Raw genomic sequence first — 13,585 nt, 5'->3', positions numbered from 1 at the left:
GAAGGCCCTGCGCCTGATCGCCAAGGCCTACCTGGCCCAACCCATACCCGACCTGCGCCAAGCCGGCGAAGACGGCAGCGCCGCCGGCGATATCATGCACATCCTCTGGGCGCAACTCCAGCGCCTCTGCAGGTACGCTTCTATTTTCACGTCAGTGTCTTGGCTCGTGGCGCTCACGCGTTTGTGGCGCGACATGGTTGCGTTGTGTTATGTTTTTTCTCATCAGGACCGGGGAGACGGATTTCCTGGACCTCCTGCTGGCCGAGTCGGCCAGTCTTCTCAAGGAGTCGGCGGCCTTCTCCAGCCATCATGCTCTGGTCAGCGAGTCCGAGCACCCGCACGGAACGGAGGACTTTGTCAAGGAGTTTGCCATCCCCGACGCCATGGGCCTGGTCATCACCTTCGATCGGTATGACATATCTTTCATGCGCTCGCGTTTCGTATTGAGGACCTCACAGTGTGCTCGTTTATCGACCATCCAGACGCTGCAAGCTGTCCGACGCCGACTCTCTGACGATCTATCTCGACGAAAAGCGCACCAAGCCTCTGCGACGCTTCACCGGCACTTCGCTGTCCCAATTCCACCCGGTGGTCATCGCCAGCAATCGCTTCTGGCTGCAGTTCCAGGTACCACGCCGTCTTCTCTCTCTTGCTACCCTCTGCTCGAATTGGGCTTGTTCCGCGTGGCGCTTACTCTTTCTCGCTGTACTCAGCGCCAGAGCGGGATGCCCAACAACGAACCTCAGTGGGGCTATCTGATGAACGTGACTCCGACCAACGAGCTCCTCAACCTGGCGCTCTGGATCAGCGAGTTCTTGGCCGAGGAGGCGGATCCCGTCAGGTACGCTTTGGCCCAAGTTTGTCCGGAGGAGGGAGAAGGCGATTCATTTATTTTCCGTACCAGGAGCCACACGCCGACCAATTACGAGCATGACGACTACGAACCTATGGCCCTGGAAGACGACGCCGAGCCGCCGCTCGGGGGCCTCTACAGCCGTCTTTACGTCCAGCTCACCCAATACCTCAGGGTACGTTTTGTTTGTTTGCTTGTTTTTGCATTGCGCGACGACTGTTGAACGCTTGGAAATAACTCGCATTCCGCGTGCACTACCATGATAGACCGCCAAGGTGCCCGAGGTGGTGAAGACGGTGGTGCTGCGCCTGCTCAAGCGCCTGCTCATGCTGGCCATCGACGACTTCCAGGCCCAGTGGAACAAGCACGGGCTGCGCAAGGGGAAGCGTAAGATCACCGACAAGGAGGACGGCGGCGAGGCCGAGGCCACGGGCGGCCAACAACAGCAGCAGCCTACGGCGGGGAGCCCCCGCAAGAGCGCGGAGGAGGCCCAGGCCAAGCGCCGGGGCCGGGAGGGCCTGAAGCGCGACCTGCAGCGATTCGCGCAGGCCACCGCGGTGCTCGAGGACGAGCTCTTCTGTCTGCTGTGCGAGGTCGACCTCCTGCATTCGCCCTACCTCCAGAACCTGGCCGAGCTCATCGTCCTCAAGCGGAAGATGGCCCTGCTCGCCACCGCGAGCGTCGAGGAGAACATCGCCCTCGACGCCCTCTCCTTCTACCCCGCCTCTCTCGACGACGTGCCGGTACATTCTTCACCCCCCCCCCAACGCCGTGCCTTGACAGGTCGGTCGTCGCTAACCCTCTCTATGCTCTTGTGTGCTCTTGTGTGGGTGCGTGTGTGTTGCGTGACAGGACTCGTTCCCGGCCTCGCTGACGCTTTCGGCGAGCGAGTCGGTGATGACGCAGTCGGCGGTGAGCGAGGGCATCCGCAACTTCAACGCCATGGCGGCGCTCGACGAGGTCCTCGGGTGCTTCTTCAGCGACAAGGACTTCCCGCGCGCCTTCCTGGCCGAGTCCCGGTGGAACCCGCGCTCGCTCTTCCTCGGCAAGCACGCCCAACTCAGCTCCGTACGCGACTACTCACCACTTGCCCCTCCACTCCCTCTGATCTCTGCACGAAGTTGTGCTCATTTTTATTATTATTATTGTTCTATTCTATTTTCTTCTTGGTTGTGCAGCTGAACAAGCCGAAGCTGACCGACGGCGGAAAGCTGACCGAGCGGGCCGAGCTGGTGTACACGGAGGTCTTCTACCGCTTCGGCGTGTCCCAGCCGGGCTACATGTCGCCCGAGGAGCTCAACGTGCTGCAGGTCCACTGCCACCCCAACGAGCCGCTGTCGGCCGACGACCTGCGGTTCTTCCTCGACAAGTACGAATCGGAGGGCGGGCGTCTCACGCTGCGGGGCTTCCTGGCGCTGTACTACCGCGAGGCCTACCAGCACCCCAAGCACAGCTGGGACGAGCTCCAGCGGCTGGGCTACGACTCGGAGCTGGCCATCACCGAGCAGACGGCCGGCCAGTGGTGCAAGGCCTCGCGATGGACACGCGCCATGGACGAGCAGCTCGTCGAGCTCGTCAACTACCTCTCCGAGAAGTCCGGCAAGAAGCCCCTCGACCTCCTCCCCGAGGACGTCGACATCACCACCGACATCGGTTCTTACCGCCTTCCACACACACACGCACTCACACACCACACACACACACACCGCTCGGTCCTTGATCGCTCACGCGGGCTCGTTGCTGGGTCTCTCTCTCTCTCTCTATGCAGAGCGGCAGCATTACGACAAGCTGCGCCATGTGCCGTCGGTGGCGTTGAAGCTGCGGTTCCTGTGCGTCCAGCAGTTCAACGTGCTGGTGAGCAAGGCCCTCCCGTTCGTCGACCTCACGCAGCACGCGGTGGAGGGCAGCCTCGCCCGGAAGCTGAGCCTGCTGCGGCACCTGATCTTCTACCTCACCAAGGTCGAATTCCTCGACTCCATCCTCGCCCGCACTGCTGCCACCCGCCCTCCTCCCTCCATCTCCATCTCGCGCCTCAAGACCGTACTCAGGAGCTCCAGGGACAGCCTCGCATTCCTCAACGCGTACGTACCACGCCACACACGCCACACACGCCACACACGCCCAACGCCACCACGCCACACACGCCACACACGCCACACACGCCACACACGCCACACACGCCACACACGCCACACACGCCACACACGCCACACGGCGCTCACCACAGACAACACATGGCAGGCCGGGGCTGGGAGGACAGCTGTCGATGTCGGCCGACGCGGCGTCGCAGGAGAAGACGGTGTTCATGCAGGTCTACAAGCAGCTGGGCCACCTCGACCCGGCGTGCCTCCGCCAGAACGAGCGCGCGTTCAAGGTCACCCTCCGCGGCGAACGCGTCGAAGGCGAAGGTACGGCCGAACGTCACCTTTTTTCACTCCTCCTCTAACATTCCTCACACATTCCACGTCCATTTTAGTCGGTCCGTACCAGGAGACGATCTCGCAGCTGTGTTCCGAGCTGCAGCCCGAAGAGGCCATGGAGCCCGGCAGTGAGAGCACCTCGACGTCGACCTCCACGTCGACGTCCACCGGTGAGCAGCAGTCGGACCAGCAGCAGCAGCCGGAGGAGGTGCTGCCCCTGTTCGTGCCGTGCCCGAACCGCCAGCAGGCCATGCAGACCATCGGCGTGGGCGAGAACCGCGACAAGTTCATCCTCAAGCCCTCGTCCAACTCGCCCGAGCACCTCCGCATGTTCGAGTTCCTGGGCAAGCTCATGGGCATCGCAGGTACGCGCCGAGCCCATACCCATACCCACCGGTTTCACCACCACCACCACTACGCGACGAGTCGCTGATCGCATTCCATACATGTTTGCCATTCCATGAATTGCGTTGTGCAGCGCGCACGAAGAGCATTCTGTCGCTCAACCTGCCGGCCCTGTTCTGGAAGCCGCTGGTGGGCGTGGAGCCGACGCTGCAGGACCTCAAGGCCATCGACTACTCCACCATGGAGTCCCTGCAGCGCATGACCGAGATGGACAAAGACCTCTTCCAGGCCTCCATCCTCGAAAACTTCACCACCAGCCTCAGCGACAAGACCATCGTGCGTCTCCCTTCCCTCCGTGTGCGTGTGCGGTGGGCGTGTGCGGTGTGCGCATGATTTGTGCGGTAATGTGCGGAGGCTGACTTCGGGTGCACACGCAGGTTGAGCTGGTGCCGGGCGGCAAGGAGAGGCCGCTGACGTACGAGGACCGGAAGGAGTACGTGGCGCTGGCGCAGCAGACGCGACTGCACGAGAGCGACGCCCAGATGAAGGCCCTCGTCAAGGGCGTCAGCACCCTGGTGCCCACGCCGCTCCTCAACCTCTTCACCTGGCAAGACCTCGAGATGCGCATCTGCGGCCGCACCGAAATCAACCTCGACGTCCTTCGCAGGTTCGTCCAACACGCCTCCCTGTGTTGTGTGGTGTGTGTGTGTTGCGTGTGTTGTGTGTGTTGCATGGCCTAATCGTCGCGTGTGACATCACGTGCAGGAATACGAGGTACAGGGCGGGCGTGACGGAGCAGGACGCGCACATCCGGCACTTCTGGAAGGTGCTGGAGGACTTTGGCCACCACGAGCGGATGCTGTTCCTGCGGTTCGCCTGGGGTCGCCAGCGGCTGCCCTCCGAGGCCGAGCTCAAGAACGAGCCCATGAAGATCTTCCCCTTCCCGTGCGACAACGCCGACGTCCGCCTCCCGCACGCCGAGACCTGCTTCTTCAACATCAAGCTCCCGGCCTACACGAGCGTGCAGGTGATGCGCGAGCGCCTGCTCTACGCCATCACCCACACCAAGACCATCGACGCCGACCTCGACCAGGAGGACAACATCCAGGACCTGCTCGCTCGCGGCGGACGCGGTCGGGGCCGAGGCGGCCGCTTCCTGGGCGGGCTAAGCGCCGCCATGTTCGGCCGCAGCCCCTTCGGCGACATCTCCTCCCCGCCCCTGTCCCGTTCCCGTGGCGGTGGCCGAGGTGGCCGCGGCGGCTTCATCTAGTCGCCTTCTCTCTCCCTCTCCCTCTTTGCTTTCTCAGCGCCAATAAGGAGCCCTGTTCAAACCGTTGAATGAATCGCGATTCTTTGATGTTACTACAGAAGGTCGTCGAGGATGGCCTCCTCGAGCTCAGAGGAAAGCAGGTCCCCCTGGGCAGCAGGAGCCACGTTGCTCCTGCGCAGGAGCTTCCTCCTCTTGGCCGGAGAGACCACCGCGTCCCTCTGCTTGTCGTCGCTTCCGTCACGCTCGCTGTCGCTCTTGGCGGCATCCTCGTCCTCGTCCTTGCTGTCGTCTACGTTGTTGCGTTCTCGTCGCTTGCGCTTCAGCGTGGCCAAGAGATCGCGGCGGCTGGGTACAACGGCGGCTTGCTGCTTTCGCTCGGCGGTGATGCTGTCCTGCGCGGCGTCGAGGATGGCGATGCGATTCTCGAGGCTGCGAGCCGAGAGCGCCGAGGGAATCTTCCAGTAGGGCACCACGCCCTTCTTCTCTTTATACCGGAAGCCCAGCTCGCTCATGACCCGACCCAGCCACTTGAGCTCCAGGAAGAGGAACTCGTTGCGCTTCCCACGCTCCGATGCACGCAGCACGAACCCGGCCAGCACGTCGTCGTTCTTCTCCGCCTTCTTCCTCTCCCTGACGCACTTCTGCATTTGGGCCTGCAACGACGCACACGAGACCGGCGGAAGTTAGAGTGTGATGGTGCGGCGGTGGCGTTGGTGGCCATGGGGTACCTTGAGCCACTGCAGAGCAGGCAGGCCCTCCGAATCGTCGGCCAGGTTATTGAGCTTCATCATGAGGACCTCCTCTTCAATGTCCTCTGAGCTACACAGTGATGACAGCGAACGCTTGTTACCGCGAGCAGCGGACGCGATGTTGTGCGAGTTCCAGTCGTTCTCGTCGTTCTCGTCGTCATCGTCATCGTCATCAGATGAGAAGTCCTTGGCGGGTTTGGCAGCAGATCGTCTGCACACAATGTACCGTGGTATGAGTGAGCACGTGTGTGACATGGGCACAGGAGCAGGAACCAGTTCGCACCTCGGCGCGGGCTTCGGCTTTCGCGAGGGCGTGCTGGCGCCACCAGTGCGCATCTTGGTGGGCGTCTTGGTGCTTTGGTGAACCACGGCCGCCTTGTCCTGCTGCTTTTGCTTCTGCTTCTGCTGATCCCTGCGTTTGGCAGCCGACCCGGCGTCCGGCTCTTCGTGCGCATCATCGCTATCCGAATCCGACCCGCCGAACACATCCGCCAGGGAATTGGCGTCCTTGCCCTGTTGCGGAGGATTCATGAAGAAGGGCGACGATGTGTGAGAGTCGAGCCAAGGAGAAGAGGCGCCCATAGATGGAGGGGGAGGGGTACCTCTCTCTGGGCAGAGGAAGCGGCGGGGAACTTGGAGGCGAAGCTCTCTTCGGCCAGGAGACCAAGAGCTACCAGACGTCGGCCGATGTCGAGTTCGCGAATGCCCTGCAAAAGAGAAGAAGAAAAAGAAGAAGAGACAACGAGCACGGTGAGTATATTGAAGGCGCCTGCACGCGTACGCTATCGTGCACACACACACACCCCTCTACTCTTGAGTCCAAGAAGAAGTGTAATCATACCGGCAGCCCGTTGCTGAGGAATTGGAACAGTTTGTCGATTGGCAGATCATCAAAGCTGGAGGTGTCGATTCGATCAGCCAAGAAGACAAAGCGCTTCAAAGAAGAGAGCGAGGAAGAGGAGGGAGGGCACGTACGTGCTCATGAGCTCTCGCAACACCTGGTCCTCGGCGTCGTTCCACTGCCTGGTGCCGTCTTCCCGGGTACTCGCGGCCTTCTTGGCCTTCCGGGCCTTCCTGGGACCAACCGCAGCCGATCGACGCTCCTCCTCGTCGCCAGCTGGCAGCCAACAAACAACAAACAACGAACAATCAACGTGAGTCGAAGAAGAGAACGTAATGAAGCGTAGGGTCGATGAGAGTATGCGTACAGTCGTCCGGGTGGGTCTGGGCGAGGGCCAGCGACTGGAAGGTGACGTCGGCGCGGGGCTTCTGGAAGAGGAGGTAGATGTAGTGGAAGGGGTCGGTGGCGGCCAGCTTGGCGATTCCGCTGACGATGGTCTGGGCCACCTGGTCCAGGCCCTCGAGCCCGCCCGCCGCGTAAAGCGTGCGACTGTGGGAGCGCAGGGCCTGCGCGTACAGGAACTCGGGCTCGGCCAGCACGTCGTGCAGCTGCTTGACGATCGCCAGCCTGCGAGAAAGGAACACACACACGACACGGCACACGACACGTCAGATCTGGAGTAGTTCGCTGCACGCTCGTGTGGTGCCCCGTACCGGTAGAACAAGGCGCGGTATTCGTCGCCGTTGTCAATGGCGAGCCTCTTCAAGAGCGCGACCACGCTTCGGTTCACTTCCGCTCTGCAGAGGTGCCCAACGTGAGCGTCTTGAGCGTGGTGGATGGTCGTCGGCTTGTGGGAGTGGGGCGGGGTGCGTACGGGTTGAGTCGGTGGTACTTGAGCAGGAGGAGGCAGTTGGTGATGATCGCGTTGTTGGCGATGTTGCCGATGAGGCGCCCCAGCTGCAGCACGTCATCCGCTCCGGTATCATCGGCGCGCGAGGTCTTCTTCTCTTCGCCCTCTTCGTCTTCCTCCTCGTCTGAGCCCCCTGTAATCACCAACCAACCCGCCCCCGCGCCTACCGTCAGAAACCCGGTTTCATGCCAACACGCCTACCCCGCGCTTGATGACATATATGGCCGCCAGGCAGTACCTCGCGTCGAGGCGGCCCTGTGCGAAGGAGCGCGAACGTAGACGCGTCCGTTGTAGCGCTTGGCGTAGTCCTCGGTCATCGAGAGAAGGACCATGAGCGCCTCGACCGTATCACGGAGCAGCCTGGGAGGAAAACGCAACGCCGTCAGTTCACCGCCAGGAAGAAGCGCTCGAAAAGCTACAGATGTCGGGCGACGTACGAGAGTGGAGCCTTGGCGGCATTGTAGATCTTGAGCACCTGAACGAAGACGGAGAGGAAGTGCTCCTGGTTGTAGATGATGTTGGACAGCAGGGCGTTGCCGGCCACCACCGTGAGGGGCTCCTCGCGCATCCAGTTCACCCAGAGCACCTACGAACCGTGTGAGTAAAGGTTGAGAGCCTCCAGCTCACCTATGAGAGCCGACGTACGATCTCCTTGACGGCACGCAGGGCGACTTCGGTCTGTTCCCACTGCTTGTCGTGTACGTAGTCGTTCAGCTTGCGAGCGACAAAGTGGAAAACGTCAAACTCGATGCCGGCCGCCACGGGGCCAAGGAGCAGCAGGCGCTGGGCCTTGGTCGGGTCGGCCTTGAGTCTGCGCGTTGGCGGCGCGTCGGCTGTCGCAGCTGCGACGTCCATTCCATCAATGTGGTCTCCTTCTTTGGCGTTCTCGGCGTCGGGGCCCTTGTCGTCGTCGATGTTGGCCGCGTCGTACGCGTCGGGATCGGCCACGGACGGCTTCTTGCCGGTCATGGCAGCGAGTATGTCCTCGCCGTCGTCGTACAGGTCGTCGCTCGGCGCCGGGAGCGGGGAGCCGGCAGCAGCACCGGCTCCAGTCGACGCGCTATCGGACAACTGCTCGCGGTGGCTGTTGCGGAGGCGCTGGAAGCCGGTGAAGAAGGAGACCATCCACACAAAGTTGATCTCGTCGTAGCTCTGCAGCCGCTCGACCCTGGCCTCGATGTCCTCGCCCACGGCCTCCAGCAACTCTATTGTTGTTGCCAGACAAGAGGTCAGGAGAATGCCCTTCGGGGCACATCATCCCAGCAAAGTGAAGGAGTCGACGACGTGACGTACTGTTGTAGCAGCCCTTGTCCAGGAAATCGCCCACGAAGGTTTTCAACGCCATGAGCCCCTCTGCGCACGCGCCGGAGAGGCGTGTCGTCAGCTCGGTGGGGCAACAGGGCTAGGGCGACTATCCTAGACATGTAGAGGATATGTACCGAGGGAGGAGTGGCGGGTGGCGGTCTTCTTGATCTTCTTGAGCTGGATGCCGTGAGAGCGGGCGATGCCCCGCTTCTTCTTCTCGATGATGCGACCAAGAACGGAGTTGGTGACCTCGTGAACCGACTTGTTGAGCACGCGCTGTCTGCCATCCTGCCAGCAGAACATAAAATCAGCTGTGCCGTCGATGGCGCGCAATGAAGGTGCGGGTGCTGAACAACAAAGCGCCGATCCCCTTACCTTGGTGATGCGGCAGTACGTCCCACCAAAGCGGGAGTGACGTGTGGGAGAAGCCGCTTGCATGATGCTCTTCTGCTGTTTCTCCAACTGTTGCCAATGATGGAGCAATGTCAGCTTCAGAGAGTCAAATACCTTGTGAGTGGATGCGGTACCCTGAACTGCTCCTGCAACCGAGAAGCCGTCGTGAGTTGGCTCATCTTGCGCACCACAGCCTGTCGGCGCTCCTCTTCGGCTTCTTCGTCCTCGGCCTCGTCGCCGTCGCGCTCGTCCTCGCCGACCAGGTCGGCCCGCATTGCCGTCGTGTGGGCCTTCATGTAGTGGCCCCAGATGCTCTGCGGTGTCTCCCACCGAAGGAGCAGGTGGAGGATCTCCAGCACCAGCAGGTTCCAGCCCCGGCTCGAGCTATCCATCGTCTGGCCAACCAGCATGAGCAGGCTGAACACGTCCTCCTAGAGACGCACACGTACGCGCCACCGCACACGCACAGTGTTAGGTCGACGAGATGATTGGGCAAGACGACTCCAGGCTGGACATACCGAGTGGAAGAGAAGCACGAGGCGATCGTGAAGGTGAGCTCGGTAGTCGGTACTCGAAGCTGTAGGTGAGGGGTTGCCGTCGGGAATGAGGAGAAGGTTGCGGAAGAGAGTGAGGACGAGCTCGATGAGGTTGTTGTTGTGCTCCTCATGGCGGTCCATGAGCGGCTCGGCGAGGAACGTCATGATCGCCACCATCACATGCTTGTGCGCGAAGCCCTCCTTGGCCTCCTGCATCCAGCTTAGGTGTTCGTTGCGCACACGCTCGCCCACCGTGCGCGGCAGCGGCATCGTGAGAGTGACCAACAACTTCACTGCAGAGTTTAAGAACGAGAACGTCTTCGCTTAGCAAACGCATCATCCAAGAAGGGGAAGGGGAGCGCCACGACGTTCCTACGTACCGATGGCAGACGCCAAGTCCTGCTCGCCAGTGGTGGAGCAGCTGATGAGAAGCGGCAGCAGATGCCGGCTCACAAATCGCCAGCGACCGAGCTGCAGGGTGATTATTCGCATCTGCGGGTCCTCCCTACGTAGACATCGCTGGAGATCCTTCACGTACTCTGGTAGCCCACGGTGAGCTGATCGATCGATGCTACATGGCACAAAGAAAATCTGGTACCTAGGGCGTCGGGGTGCTTGATGTAGACCGGTTCGGGGCATGTGTCTTCATCCCAGCCGCCCAGCCCCTCCACCAGCATGTTGAGTTCCTTTTGCTGAAGCTCATTGAGCCGAGGCAATTCTTCCTCCATGGGTTCATCGGCTCTGCCGCGGCGAGTTGCCATGTTCCAAATCTGATGGTGATTATACCTTGTTCGTTCTGTACCTCACCACCACTTCAGGTCCGAGGTATCCGCAAGGTAAATCGATTGATTGATTCCAAACGGCAATCCACCAACTCGTGGGTAACAACCAAAGCGCGCCAAACATTTTCGCGCCAAAAAAAGGGGAGCCGTTGGGCTCACCAGCAGCTCGTCAGTAATCGACAAGGGTAGCAAAGGCAAAGCCTTCCTCTTCATCATCGTCCTCTTCTGCGCCGGCGGGCGTGGGTTCGGGCGTTGGCGGAACAGCAACGGCAGCTCCTATCTCATTCTTGGCTTCTCGATAGAGGTCTGCCTGTGGCTCGCCGCCTGCATGGCCAGACTGCTGATCCTTGCCCTTCTCTGCTCGCCTCTGCAGATTCCGCACGTCCTTCTTGTCCACGATGCTGTAGGCTGCTTGGGCCAGCCCGTCGTCGGTGAGAACGAGGAGAGTGGGGAACTCGACTAGTTCCGTGTCCTCCAGCACGGATCGTAGCGTGTCACCGCCCGCGAACCGGAAGTACTTCACCTCGTTGGCCTGTTCCAGCGGGCCCATCCGTTAGTAACGCAGGGCAGGCCAAAGTGGGGTGAAGGAGAGGGCGCACGGGCAGTCGTTCTACGCGCATGATGAAACACAGCCTCTCAGCGGGCAACTGCGAGTACTGGGCTAGCTCTCCCCTGCTCCGCCTGTGGGGCAAAGAAAGGGGTCAGTTCAGTTCAGGAACTGACACTCCAATACGGATGGTGCAACTGGGAGGGAAGCTAACGCTTGGGGTCGGACAGCGCACTGGACAGGGCTGCGTGCAGAGTCGTCGTTTCTGACACCCTGGTGCGGCGATGATATGTAAGGCAAGTTTGAGCACACAGCTTACAATTGGGTAAGGTGGGTACCTGTCGGAGAAGAGCTTGGAATCGGCAGCGCACGGGAACCGCCACTCGACGCGCCAGAGCATCGTGTCGTCCCTGCTCGCGAAAGTTTGCTGTGAGTCTTCCAGCTTGCCGTTTGAACATCTCTCGGCCGGAGGGAGGAGCCTTCAGTCGCCCGGGGAGGAGACGCACTTGATGCTGTAGTAGGAAGTGTTTTGCTTTCGCTTCGCCATGCCCTGCGGCAGCAGCTGCACCCTCACCCGCCGCCGTCGGCACTGGTAGAGGAAGATGCGAAACCTAGGGGCCACCCCACCACCGCAAGGCAATCAGCACAACCACCAATACACAGGTGACCGCATGTGGTCAAGAAGATAGTGGCATACCGCTTAGAGATGATGCTGTTCATCTTGGGCTTGTTCAGATGTGACACATCGGCCACACGCATGCAGTCCTGGAGGAAGTTGAAGTCTGCGACAGCCAGCCGAACGCAAGCATCAGTTCTCAGTGACGCTCAGAGGAGAGACCCCTTTGGGTCAGGAGGAAGAGTACCCGAGTGGAGGTGAGTGTCGGTCATGGCCCGAAGCGGAACGTAGGCCGTCCGATCGCGGAGGCCACTGCAGCCCGTCTCCTCCTTGTGACGGCGCACGCAGGCCACCCCACACGATCGCCAGTCACACCGCGGGCACCGGTACTTGGATTCAGCTCCGCACCCCTCGCACGCTCCTCCCTTGCCCGTCGCCCGCCCCGTGCCCCTCTTGGCTCTGTCATCTTCTTCCCCATGCTTTCCTGTTACGCCCTCGTCTTCTGTGGCCGCGCGTTTGCGCTTCTTGCTCGCTCCTCCATTTCCCTTTACTGCATCATCATCTTCATCTTCATCGTCGAGATCGTAATCTACCACAGGCGCCATGAGGTGTCCAAAGTCGGCCACGATCGCCTGGGCCAAGCGAGCCTGCAGTTCTGCCGATGCTTGCTCATCTTCAACCTCCCCGCCCGTTGCGTTGCGTTCCATCTCCGTTTGTTATTTTTATTGAGATTTGTTTATTTTCGTTCTTTTTTTATTCTTCTTGTTGGAGGCGTTTACACATTGGGGTCGAGGCGAGTGGACCGCGCTAGGCTCCTTCAGGGCGTGTCGAGTGGTGGGTTCTGTTTGTTCTTGTTGCGATTTGGGGAGAACCAGGGCCAGCGGTCGTAGCCGAGCTTGACAGCAGCTGCCCCGGCGCCGATCCAGTAGAGCCACATCCACCATTCATGCGGTCGGAAAGGCGGCAGCTGCCGCACCAGCCACGTCATCTTCTCCTTCATCGTGCCGGCCTGCCTCGCTCGCGTGGCGAGATGCGTCCCCAAAAGAAGCAAAAAGAAACCTGAAGAGAAAAAGGCCGTGGAGGAGCAGAAGAAAGATGGGGCGAAGACAAGCCGTACATGCGGGTGCCGGTGGGAAAGCAGGAGATGCGAAGACGACTGAAGTCACCACAACGGGAGGCGCTTCAGTGCAGCAGCAAGGAGAAGAAACTGCGGGCGTGCAGGAGGTTATCAATCGATTTGTGACACTCGACTTCTTGCACAAGGAGCGGCAGCTCTCGAAGAAGGACGCCGTGGCACTGGTGGCCTTCGTCGAGCACGTCGTCGAGTCCTGCCCCGAGAACCCATCGTCACCAGCCTTCACGCCGTCGTTGTCGCCTCGTCGGGCCGACGCCGAGAAGGCCTTCCGCCGCAAGGCGTGGGAGTTCCTCTCCCAGCCCCGCCACGCCCGCCTCCTGCACCGGGAGTGCGCCGACGGCCTCGCCGCCTGCTACATCAGCCTCTCCGCCCACATCCCCTGGAAGCAGCTTTCCAGGTTAGCTCAGAAGAGTGAAAGAGAGCCCTGCTCGTGTGTTTGGTGTCGCGTAGCTCGCCACTTAACTCTTCTCTCTCTCTTCCTCCACTGGCAGGCAGATTCTCTTCATGGCACTCAACCTCCTGGCTGCTGCTGTTGACGAAGGTGTACTGTAAAGCTCGGGGCTTGTCTTGTTACTCCTCCTCACGCATACCACACACACACACACACACCACATCGCACGCACCATCGCACACCAGGGCCGATTGAGATCCTGGAGTTGAGTAAGTACTGGAGCGAGAAGAAGAGTGACGAGAAGCCCCAGTCAAGGCACCAGAAGAAGGAGGCGCTGCGCGTGCGAGAGGACTACTTGGGCGCCACCTACGGCTGGAACGCCCTCGAGCGAGTCGACCCCAACTTCACGGGAGGTGCGACTCCTCCCCTCCAGTACTACTAAGTGTGATCACGCCTGCGTGCCTTGACCACAGCCTTGCTCACCACCTTCCT

At 60.9% G+C, this 13,585-nt stretch overlaps 8 protein-coding genes across 8 annotated transcripts in view; 3 read left to right on the top strand and 5 right to left on the bottom strand.

The window, feature by feature from the left end:
* Nucleotides 1-94: 94 nt before the first annotated feature.
* ACA1_349840 (uncharacterized protein) lies at nt 95-2,035 on the top strand (the record flags this gene model as incomplete). Its single annotated transcript, XM_004335128.1, has 7 exons — nt 95-132; nt 227-409; nt 483-627; nt 714-841; nt 905-1,028; nt 1,120-1,596; nt 1,706-2,035. The coding sequence occupies 7 exons, from the start codon at nt 95-97 to the stop codon at nt 2,033-2,035; spliced, it is 1,425 nt and encodes a 474-aa protein (XP_004335176.1).
* Nucleotides 2,036-2,133: 98 nt separating this feature from the next.
* Nucleotides 2,134-4,888, top strand: ACA1_349830 (HECTdomain (ubiquitin-transferase) domain containing protein; the record flags this gene model as incomplete). Its single annotated transcript, XM_004335127.1, has 7 exons — nt 2,134-2,506; nt 2,622-2,893; nt 3,114-3,261; nt 3,330-3,638; nt 3,752-3,954; nt 4,056-4,285; nt 4,393-4,888. 7 exons carry the CDS (start codon nt 2,134-2,136, stop codon nt 4,886-4,888), a joined length of 2,031 nt encoding a protein of 676 aa, XP_004335175.1.
* A 92-nt stretch (nt 4,889-4,980) lies between these two features.
* Nucleotides 4,981-7,720, bottom strand: ACA1_349820 (uncharacterized protein; the record flags this gene model as incomplete). Its single annotated transcript, XM_004335126.1, has 10 exons — nt 4,981-5,541; nt 5,617-5,848; nt 5,921-6,150; nt 6,240-6,344; nt 6,479-6,533; nt 6,613-6,754; nt 6,846-7,105; nt 7,192-7,275; nt 7,353-7,521; nt 7,627-7,720. The coding sequence occupies 10 exons, from the start codon at nt 7,718-7,720 to the stop codon at nt 4,981-4,983; spliced, it is 1,932 nt and encodes a 643-aa protein (XP_004335174.1).
* An 83-nt stretch (nt 7,721-7,803) lies between these two features.
* Nucleotides 7,804-8,357, bottom strand: ACA1_349810 (uncharacterized protein; the record flags this gene model as incomplete). The annotated part of the gene is made up of 3 exons (XM_004335125.1): nt 7,804-7,974; nt 8,061-8,192; nt 8,238-8,357. The coding sequence occupies 3 exons, from the start codon at nt 8,355-8,357 to the stop codon at nt 7,804-7,806; spliced, it is 423 nt and encodes a 140-aa protein (XP_004335173.1).
* Nucleotides 8,358-8,642: 285 nt separating this feature from the next.
* ACA1_349800 (timeless protein) lies at nt 8,643-10,350 on the bottom strand (the record flags this gene model as incomplete). The annotated part of the gene is made up of 6 exons (XM_004335124.1): nt 8,643-8,680; nt 8,828-8,981; nt 9,221-9,517; nt 9,605-9,915; nt 10,003-10,161; nt 10,221-10,350. 6 exons carry the CDS (start codon nt 10,348-10,350, stop codon nt 8,643-8,645), a joined length of 1,089 nt encoding a protein of 362 aa, XP_004335172.1.
* Nucleotides 10,351-10,573: 223 nt separating this feature from the next.
* Nucleotides 10,574-11,351, bottom strand: ACA1_349790 (uncharacterized protein; the record flags this gene model as incomplete). The annotated part of the gene is made up of 3 exons (XM_004335123.1): nt 10,574-10,936; nt 11,004-11,076; nt 11,290-11,351. 3 exons carry the CDS (start codon nt 11,349-11,351, stop codon nt 10,574-10,576), a joined length of 498 nt encoding a protein of 165 aa, XP_004335171.1.
* An 81-nt stretch (nt 11,352-11,432) lies between these two features.
* ACA1_349780 (uncharacterized protein) lies at nt 11,433-12,274 on the bottom strand (the record flags this gene model as incomplete). The annotated part of the gene is made up of 3 exons (XM_004335122.1): nt 11,433-11,562; nt 11,649-11,733; nt 11,815-12,274. 3 exons carry the CDS (start codon nt 12,272-12,274, stop codon nt 11,433-11,435), a joined length of 675 nt encoding a protein of 224 aa, XP_004335170.1.
* Nucleotides 12,275-12,662: 388 nt separating this feature from the next.
* ACA1_349670 (uncharacterized protein) overlaps nt 12,663-13,585 on the top strand; it is a gene marked incomplete at both ends in the record, with an annotated part of 2,397 nt that continues 1,474 nt past the window's right edge. Inside the window, 3 exons of the mRNA XM_004335121.1 lie at nt 12,663-13,099; nt 13,194-13,243; nt 13,339-13,506. Coding sequence (XP_004335169.1) covers nt 12,663-13,099; nt 13,194-13,243; nt 13,339-13,506 — 655 coding nt within the window. The remainder of the gene's footprint in view (nt 13,100-13,193; nt 13,244-13,338; nt 13,507-13,585) is intronic.

This window comes from Acanthamoeba castellanii, assembly GCF_000313135.1.
Source record: "Acanthamoeba castellanii str. Neff unplaced genomic scaffold scf7180000084690, whole genome shotgun sequence".
In the NCBI taxonomy this organism is placed as follows: domain Eukaryota; phylum Discosea; order Longamoebia; family Acanthamoebidae; genus Acanthamoeba; species Acanthamoeba castellanii.
The sequence above is the reverse complement of the archived record's forward strand: the minus strand, read 5'-3'. Positions and strand labels throughout refer to the sequence as shown.